General features: G+C 38.4%; 2 protein-coding genes across 2 annotated transcripts in view; both read right to left on the reverse strand.

Annotated features, from left to right (window-relative positions):
* Window positions 1–846: 846 nt before the first annotated feature.
* On the reverse strand, window positions 847–4,447 carry LOC145462986 (large ribosomal subunit protein uL23-like). The gene is made up of 4 exons (XM_081446675.1): window positions 4,395–4,447; window positions 3,449–3,821; window positions 1,287–1,356; window positions 847–949 (listed from the first exon to the last, which is right to left on the reverse strand). The coding sequence occupies exons 1-4, from the start codon at window positions 4,411–4,413 to the stop codon at window positions 935–937; spliced, it is 477 nt and encodes a 158-aa protein (XP_081302801.1). The 5' UTR covers window positions 4,414–4,447; the 3' UTR covers window positions 847–934.
* Window positions 4,448–7,808: 3,361 nt separating this feature from the next.
* Window positions 7,809–9,839, reverse strand: part of LOC145463821 (melatonin receptor type 1B-like) — a 2,453-nt gene continuing 422 nt past the window's right edge. The window contains exon 1 of the mRNA XM_081447616.1: window positions 7,809–9,839. This exon is cut by the window's right edge and continues 422 nt beyond it. Within this exon, the coding sequence (XP_081303742.1) occupies window positions 8,881–9,839 (959 nt within the window). The 3' untranslated portion in view covers window positions 7,809–8,880.

The following is a 9,839-nucleotide window of genomic DNA, read 5'->3' on the forward strand; positions in this document are numbered from 1 at the left end:
AATGTTTTTAAAAATGCCACGTTTTGGGCAGTTTTACTGCTCTTCTTTAGGCACCATAGTTCCAGCTCAATATGGCTGACTTTGTCTTTTTGTGCCCGCAGTCTCAGATTTTTGGTTGGCCTCTGTGTGCCCGCTGTCAATAGAGTTTCTCAGTGCAGTTTGTTTCTGTTGAAGGAGGGATTTTTGGTGTTATGGGTCAACTATGTTCTTGCACTATTCAGACTTTTTTTTTCTGAATCAAAGAAGCCATTTTTGGAAAGGGTTTCCAATACTCAGGCTGTTTGAAAGAATTGAGTACTCTGTTCCCTCTGTGCTGTTCTCATAGTGACGTGACCCTTTCACAAACTTTCCTCTGTCGTGTTTTCTTTTCGTTGTAGCCTTTGTACCCTTTCCCTGGCATCTTGGGCTACTGTATTAGATAAGTAAGGTTGTGTTCTATTCAGATCAACTATTTCAACCACAGCTGGTTTGGGTTGATACAGTTGACATTTCTCAATAGGACACGTTCCCAACCATTTTTGGTTTAAACATGGTAACTCCTGGGAATAGTCCTTTTGTACCTAGTGTAGCACAGGTTCCTCCTGGACCCAATTGTAATTTTACAGGAATTGGATGACGGACTGACTGACACAATTTTGTAACTGTTAACATTACATGTCTCACAGTTTTTAGCTACTGTAGTCTGACTTCATGCATGTTAAAGAGGCCACACAGAATTTTTTACACCACTTTTGATTTCACCACTTAGAAAGAAAGTCCTGCTGCAAAACCTTCTAATGATATGAAAATGAGTTTCACTAAAATGTCCCGTTTGGAGGAAATCAAGCACATTTTCTTTTGGAAGGTTTTGCAACAAGTCAAAGGAGGGAAGATAAATGCAGACAAGCATTTTGTTAATAATCAAATTTTATTGCTGCATCTGTTCCTGACTAACTTAGATGATTCCAATCTGCAAAAATAAAAATGAAACTACATTAAGAAGTGCATATAATATCCACAATCAAAACATCAAACCTATGCCAATTTGTCTCAGCGAGAAGTCTTTCAATGAACAACTGGTAAAGATCAACAAGGGTCTTATTTCATTCAAAAAAACTGTGAAAACAACATTGAAATGTACAAATCTTTCAAAGTTTTCAGCCATTTTTTCCCAGTGTATTATACTCTAATTTGTACGGTAATTGAACGAGTCAAACCAAAACTACTAAACAGTTCTGCAAAATTAAGCAAGATCACAAAATATTTCCAGTGAAGTATAAACCAAGCTCTTGTCTTGCAACACAAACCTTGTTAGCAACATCCAGAGCATCATAGTCTGGAGCCAACCTCACATAGGCTTTCTTCTGTCCATCAGGTCTGAAGGATAAAACAACTAGTTAGCACACTGCCAATCTGAACAGAGCAGGTCCCAGTCTTTGAAAGGGGTAGATATCACTGTTTGCCAGTGGAAGAGTGTTGACAAAACAAACTTCTAAATCTGGATAGTGATTTATCCAGTGGATAGCATCATCCATCCATAATTGAGCACCTGGGCCCAGGCATGAAACCAAAAAAATACTGTGTAGTTTCCAAGATATGTCATGTTTTCATAATTTTAAAATATAAGAAAGCGAGTGAGACAAAAAGCCACACACCACATGCAGGGTTTCAATGTAATTATCTATGGAGTCAAACAATCAATGCATACATAACTTGCAGTCAATAGTCTTGATGCAAAGCAGATCAACACACCAGAAATATTCTCAGTGATCCCATATAATTTCACTCATACAGTAATGCAATACATACTAAATTTAGTAAAAACAGATTTTAATATCCAACATTTTTTAAAACTTTCCTACTAATTAATAATTGAACCATGTTTTGCATGGTGGATGATGGACAGAGGACTTAAAATAGCCATAAACAACCTGTTTACCCCCATACAAATATCATCAAAAATAAATTTAAACTTGTTTTGCACCCTACATTCTTTGAAATTTGAGAAAATTTTAAATTGCACTTGCAATGTAAATGCTTAAAGTGCATATGACATGAGAAATATTTTTTGCTTATTTGAAAGGCCTTTCAAAATACAGAAGAATGGCGTTTTTCTTTTTGAAATATCTTTTTTTGTTTTAGAGATATTGACGTTTTTCTATTATGCAAATTAGATCAGTGATGACATCATATTGTTTGCAACTAAAAATGGTAAAATACTGAATAAACAATATCTCTAGAAATATTGAAGAAGTGTTCTTGAAACTTGGCACCAAAGATGTACATCACAAAAAAAACAAAATGACACCCTTAGTGCTGTTGCCATGACAACAGTTTCGCCGCTGGAGCTGTCTTAATAAAAACTGAAATTCCCAGTTTTTGACTTAAACCAAGAACCATCTACCCCACCCAATCTAATGATGGGTGTTAAGACAATATGGGAACTATGTCTGTTCCAAGTAGAACCCTTTGGCTCACTTTTGAGGTTGCAAATGGTGATGTTTATTTTTCTGACAGAAAGAGACTGGAGCCGAAAGAGTTGTTATGGCAACATCACTAAGGGTGTCATTTTGTTTCTTTTGTGATATACATTTGGGGAACCAAGTTTCAAGAACACTGCTTCAATATTCCTAGAGATATCGTTTATTCAGTATTTTACCATTTTTAGTTGCAAACAATATGACGTCATCACTGATCTAATTTGCATAATAGAAAAACGTCAATATTTCTAAAACAAAAAAAGATATTTCAAAAAGAAAAACATCATTCTTCTGTATTATGAAGGGCCTTTCAAATAAGCAAAATATATTTTTCGTGTCATATACACTTTAATAGGCCATGTTCAATATATAAATATTTTAACATGGTTCCGAGGCTTTCAAGACAAACTTCTATCTTTGGTGTTGTTTTCTTTGTATCCAAGTCTCTTTTGGGAATTAGGAGACAAAAGAAACTTTGAAAATTTACAATTTTGACCTGAAAGCTTCTCAGCCATGTTAGAATATTGATATGTGATATCACTTCATCCAACTAAAAATTGGTGGGAAGCAAAAAAGCTGCAACTGACTTGGCATCCATCACAAGGTCAGCAAAATTTATTTTTCCAACCGATTATCCACTTCACAATCTTCACTGCTATCATTTTGGGGTTTGGAGCATGTTTGGCTTGACATTATATTGCTCAAGAACAGCCATAACCTTGAGTTCTAGTTAAAAGGTTGTCGGAAGCCATTAACAAAATCCCTTAGATGGAATGACGTCACAAAAACACGACCTGGCTGCTGAGCAAATATGTACAAAAACTAAAGATGGCAATGATGTCAAATTTTGGGCTTCTTTGGAGACAAATTTCATACCAAAAACCTGCATACTTCGGTGAGTAGCTAAACTTTCTGCGAGATTTTTATTTCTGTTGACAAAAAAATGTTTTTTTTTGGAGTGACCTTCCCCTTTAATTCATAAGATGTACCTGATGAGGGTGTTGACTTTCGAGGCATCAATGTCATACAACTTCTTCACAGATGCCTTGATTTGGGGCTTGTTAGCTCGCACATCGACAATGAACACAAGAGTGTTATTGTCTTCAATTTTCTTCATCGCTGACTCCGTGGTCAAAGGATGCTTGATGATGGCATAGTGGTCAAGTTTATTGGTCCTTGGAGCAGAATGCCTTGGGTACTTAGGGGTTCTTCGGAGGCTGAGAGTTTTAGGGCGATAAAAATGGACATTTGTACGCACTTTCCTTTTTGGTGTTCTCTGAACACCCTTCAGCACAGACTTTTTAGCCTTCTGGGCTTTAGAAGTCTCGCTGGATTTGGCAGAGGCACCAGCTTTCGTCTTTCCTAGAACAAGACAAGAAAGGAAAAAAAATTCAGGAAACTATGGCAAATTTCTGCAAATTAGCTGACGTGTAATTCTAACACACCACGTTGTTCTCATAACCAACAACAAACCAGTTTAAGGGGAATTAATTTTTGCAGCTTAACCAAGGATATGAAGTAGAAACCACGCTCTAAGCGAAATATCTCAAGATCACTTTGTACGTTTATGAGCAGAAAGCTAATTACTCGATGCTGTTATTATTCGTAAACATAAGGCAAAGAGCATTTTTAGATCAGGTCACTGGCTTTAGATAACACGGATCACGAGAAATTCGTCGAGTCCACCGCTTGCAAGCGCTTACAAAGGTTTATAATCGTAGACCACTTAAAATCTACTGTCGCTTTATTATTCCACACGTGGAAAACAACAGTGAACATGAATAGCTTCTTTAGACGCGTTCTTTCCTCGCCGTTATAATTTCCTAGGACTATAAAAACACCTTTATTTAATTATCGCACAGCACAAGGCGATAACATAGACAATTTGAACAGTCTTGAGTTGTAAAATCTCGTATAATCCATCTACTTTCTTACCCTTGTCCTTGGGCGCCATGTGTGTTACTAAAGAGGAAGACCGGTTTGCGGGGCGGACCGCTAGGAATCCAGGGCTGAGCTGAGTAGCCTGGCATTGGACTCTATTCCAGGCCTTCGCACCTAGCAGCTTCAGAAATAGCTACACAGGCTTCACAATGAGAGAGAGTTTAGGTCGTTTGGCCGGTGAGTTCGATTTGATTATACTCGAGTATGGTAACAGACAAAACTTGAGGTAATAGTCTTACATAGGGATAAACGGCACGTAGCCATCGCTCTCGCGCGCTTTCCTTCATGTAAGGCTCGACGGACTCAAGTTAGTGAGTAAGAGCAACCACATAGACCAGAACCACCAGTAGTCGGGCGTCAGCCCTGATTTTGTGAAGGAAAATCCCCCTCGGGGGCGGGGGTACTCCCTTATATTAGCTATATAGGTATGTGTAGCCACAAAGGGTAGTAAATTTTTAAAAAAATTAAAAAAAAAAATTTAATCTAATTTTAAAAAAAATTTAAAAGAAATTTAAAACACTTGAAGAAATTCACAAATTGTTTACTGGAACATTGTAAAATGTGGAAATATGGCCAATTGAAGTACTAAAAGCTGCTCCGATATCTAGAAAACTAGAAATTGCTCAGAATGCAAAAAGTTGCGCGAAACAAAAAAAGTTGCTCGAAATACGAAAAGTTGCCAAAAAGTTGCCGAGCAACTTGTGGCAAGCCCTAACAAAGGGTACGGTTTTTCAGCCATTTTGGTCACAAATAGGGTATGGTTTTTGTACTCCAGTCTTGAATTGGGTATGTTTCTTAGAAGAAGCTACTGTGTCGATATTTATTAGCATGGTTAATTAGCATTCGGTGCGTGCGAATCCTCTGCGTGGTATGTACCCGATTGTACATATTTAAGTCGTCTGTAATCTATGCGTGTGTCAGTTGCATCCGATCTTGGCTGCTATCAAGATGTCTTCGAGGAGTTCAATAAAAGTTATTCAACGTTACAGCTACTTTAACAACTGATCGATAAGACCATCAACAAAAGCCCTTCATGAATTAAGTTTAGGGCAACTGTGTCAGCCGCAACGGTCATAAGTAGGGTACACAATTTTTGGTTAGGTCATGAACAGGGTAGCGAAAATCGCAGATTTTGGTCATAAATAGGGTAAGGGTTTGGGAGGCGGGCCGCACATCCCCACCCAACTTTTCTGGGGGTAACCCCCGGGAAAATAATTGCATTGCAAGAAAATGACTTCAAACAAATTATATCGACAGTGCTTTCTATATATACAAACTAACTGGTCTGTATGGGTTTAAGAAAAATTCTTATGCTACAATGCTAACCTGTGCATAAAGATGCTGATTCACCCCACAGTTCATCGTGGCCTACCGACATGGAGTGACAAATCTTCCTGCTTCTTGAAATGTTCGTGCTAGATCTGATTGAGAATTGACAAAAATTTGATAAAATTCACATAAAAAAACATAATACTTACAGGCTTCACGCTCTAATTTTAGACACAAGGAAAAAAATATTGGTTTTATTCAGCATCATCCCTGGGGAGGGGAGGGGGGCATTTCTAACGATAGATTCTGGTGCCAGTGAAAACACACAAAGTGATTTTTGTTTTAGTGGCTGTATGTGGCTGATGCTACGTGTAACTGTGTGTTTTGTGGTTTGTAATGACGCGGATTTCCAACTGTTCGCGGTCGAGGAAGTCACCGAGAATTCTTTGTAGAAGTATCTCCAAGTATATCCTGTCTTCTCAGCGACGATAGAAGCTGATAGACATGACAGCAAAATTAAATCGGCCTGCATAGCAAATTCCGCGTTGATGGTTTTTCCTTTAAATGTTTAGTGATACCATGTTTAATAACGAGCCATTTCTCAAATAACCCGTGCAAACCGTTATGTCAGCCTGATAAATATCGAAACCTGAGTTGCCAGTCATGGAGTGTTCTTATGTGAAATCTTTTGTGGACGAATCAGCACTCTTTGAAGAGTGCTGATAGAAAATTAAAAGGCACCTGGCGGTTAATGCTTAGTAACCTGTTTTTGAGTTCTTTGTTCCTCAAAGTTTACATTCGCCATCTGTAGGTTTTATTTTCTTAGAAGTTGGGAGATCCACTTTTGACTCAGCAATTCGAATTTATATATGGCTAAGCATACAAACCGTCAAATCAATTTTACAACTAGTTCTAATCCAATTTAGTATAAACCAGCACGTGAGAAAATGATTCAAAAATACAATTTTCATTTTGCTTTAATACGGTTTACAAACTTCTGCTATTCCGATTTGTTTTAACTCTACTTTGATACTAGTGTCTCTACTTCAGTCATAATTCGGATTTACGTCGGGCTGTTTGGGGAGCAATTACGAGCAAATCAATTTAACATCAAGATTTTATAAGATAATTTTACGATCCCTTGACAGAGACCAGGGGCTCGTTTCTCGAAAGTCCCGTAAACTTTTCGGGCTCGCACAGCCATTTTTAGCTCATCTGCATCTAGAAACGGAGAAGTCATGATACGCCTAAAACTGCTTGTATGAAGGGAACCTCTGTTCATATTAAGAACATGTGAATAAAACAGCTCTGTAACAATAACGTTTGTGACTGATTTGCTATGGCTTTTCTGTGGCGAAAACTTTTTGGGACCTTCGAGAAACGGGTTCCTGTTTCGAACTGATATGTTCAAAGAACTTGTAGCAACTGTCACACCGAGAGAGAATATTTGGCATAGAATACTTATCACTTCACTTTTCGCCTTAACCCCCTGGGGGTATTGGGGCGGAATACTTACACAGTAGAGAAACCCCCGTTGATTTTGGAATACGAACCTAATACTTGGGTTATCCCCCGTTGAGCAAACTGTTATCAAAGGTGCAAACAATTATTTTTTTGTGCCCTCTTCCAACGACACCTGTGCACAGAAGGGTTTTACAACGTTGGCACTAAAAATTGTTTAGAAATATCGAAGAAAAAACGTGGAATTTCTGTTATGCGGCCAACGTTACTGCCGTGTAAAGCTATATAGCTAGCGCTTTGCAAGCTGCTATAAATTCCTCATCAGTTGAGAAACTAGCGTATAGCTAGCCTGACCAATTTTTAAGGAGATTTACATGTAAGTCAACTTTAATTTTCCGTTAATCTCTATTTTCACGCTGTGATTACTGGAGAAAACCAGAAAAGTAACCGACAATTGAAATCATCAATTAAAGACTGCGTGGTCGATGTTTCCATTTTATATTCTGATACTGAAAGCATACTTAGAAACTTAAGACACGGTTAAAATCAATTACACTAACATTTGTCCGGTGAACGACATCGCTACTGGTTTCAGACAAATTCGTCACAAGAATCTTTCCGGCTAAAGACAAATAAATAAACGATATCTATAGAAATAAAGAGTCAAAATTGTATTTTTACAATGTATTAGCTTATTTGTTGTCAGGTTCACTGAAATAACACACTGACACAAACATTAGTTAGCATGTATCAAAATACGATTCAGGTTATAGCACCATATTCACGCTTTGTCGTTATGTTTTATTACAGCAGGTGGCCGCTTGTTTGAGGCGCAATTAGATTGCATTCCAACTTTACCGAAGGCTATCTCTCTTCTTGTGTTTATCGGTTAAACATTAACCACAATTTTCTATTCGTTTTGAATAGTTTCTTTGTTTTCATGAATGTTTCTTGTCTTTTTCGGGCGGGAAGAATAGAGAAAAAACCACACCCCTTGCAAATCTAGTTTGCGAATCGCCTGTTTCTTTGGCATAAATATTTATGTGGCTCGCTTTGTTTTGTGGCACATACTAGCATGTAAATAAATTGCTCAAAAAAAATAATTCGGGCAACTTCTATTTGGAGCCAATTTAACCAGTCTTCAATTATTGAATTGATAAGCTGAAATTAAATAACTACACAGTTGTATGTCTGCGATTTCCGTGAAAAAATTGAACAGTTCTAAAACCTGACACATAATCAGCTATATAAAATTTAAAATTCCTGCTAAGCGCAAATTAGTACGTGTGAAACAGTGACACAAAATTAAGCTTCGGCTTTTGTAATTTAAAATGCCAGTTCGCAGATGTCCACCGATATAAATACTATGACTGAAGTTTACGTTTAGGCAAATACGATAACTACGATAAAATATACACTTTCATGTAATTTAAAGTTAATGTTCCCATTTTTTTCACATCTGCTGTGTCTTACCAGGGAGCTTGTTATTCGGTTGAATATGTTTATGCATAGCAAACCACATACCGTAGGCTATAATTTGAATTATGGACATAAAAAGCTGTAATTCGTTCAATCCAGTGACGATTTTGCCAGAAAATTCTACGCTTTAGAAGACACTTTTTTACATCTTAGTCGCATTGAATGTATTTTACGAAATTCTAATTTTTCATCTGGTAAGTAAAGCCAAGTTGAGGTTTTTGCGAATTACGTTCTTAACCCACAGGAAAGTGTACACATAACACATATTTACTTAGGCTTCCTCGGAAGCATTTCCTTCACGTTCCTCGCGCTCGGCGCATCCAAATTGTTTCTTGATCAATCCTTTTATATGCGGCACCTCGAAGCATGCCACAACTCCCTTCAGCGTCGTTCCAGTCAGTCCAACCACCAAAGCGATAAAATGCACTGGGACATTCCCCAGGTAAAACAATTTTCCCCCGGTCATCGTTTGAACCAATGCCATACACGTGTAGGGCGCCCAGCAGCAAGTGTGAATGATAAGAATGCTAAAAAACGCTTTTTGAGCGGTCCTTTCGCATCCTTTAAGAGCATAACGCTCACAGCGTTTCTTCACGGAATCGTGCCGCTTCATGCGCTCTGGCTGAAAGATAAAAATATCATAAATGTGCGTGTAGAACGACGCGCTAAGAGGTAACACCACGCAGAACGCTAGCACAGCCGTGGTGTACCAAGAATTGCTGATTAAATCAGGAAGGCAGCGCATCTCTTCGGTCTGAAGCGGCCATGCAAAATGAGGGGGTAGACTGATTAGTATTGACACAACCCATACAATCACAACCATCAACCTTGATCTGGAATCGCTGAAAATTCTCGGAAATGCTTTCCTGTCCACAACTGAGCAGTGCCTGCTGGTGGCTACTAGCGCGAGGAAGATAACAGGGGCTACCATCCCTACGAAACTGACGGTCGCGCTGACTTTACAGTAGACTTTGCCCACGAAATATATGTGGCTGTGGATGGCGGATAAAATCCAGAACGGCACGACAATCGATGCGGTAAATAAATCCACTAGGCTGCTATGCAAGGTGAACAAGTCGTGGGTCTTCCCGTGCCGGGAGTTCTTGCAAATGATACCAATGATGAGCAAATTAGTCGTAACAGATGTCACTCCAATGATTGTAAGAATTGACAAGAATGGAATAGACTCTTCGACGCTCAGGTGCAGTGGGACTGTGGGCTTTTCCGTCA

This window comes from Orbicella franksi, chromosome 12 (assembly GCF_964199315.1).
Source record: "Orbicella franksi chromosome 12, jaOrbFran1.1, whole genome shotgun sequence".
NCBI lineage: Eukaryota > Metazoa > Cnidaria > Anthozoa > Scleractinia > Merulinidae > Orbicella > Orbicella franksi.

Coding starts and splice junctions, on each gene's coding strand:
- LOC145462986 (XM_081446675.1), bottom strand. Junction 1,357..3,448: donor AAAGTCAACACCCTCATCAG/GTACATCTTATG, acceptor TTTATCCTTCAG/ACCTGATGGACAGAAGAAAG.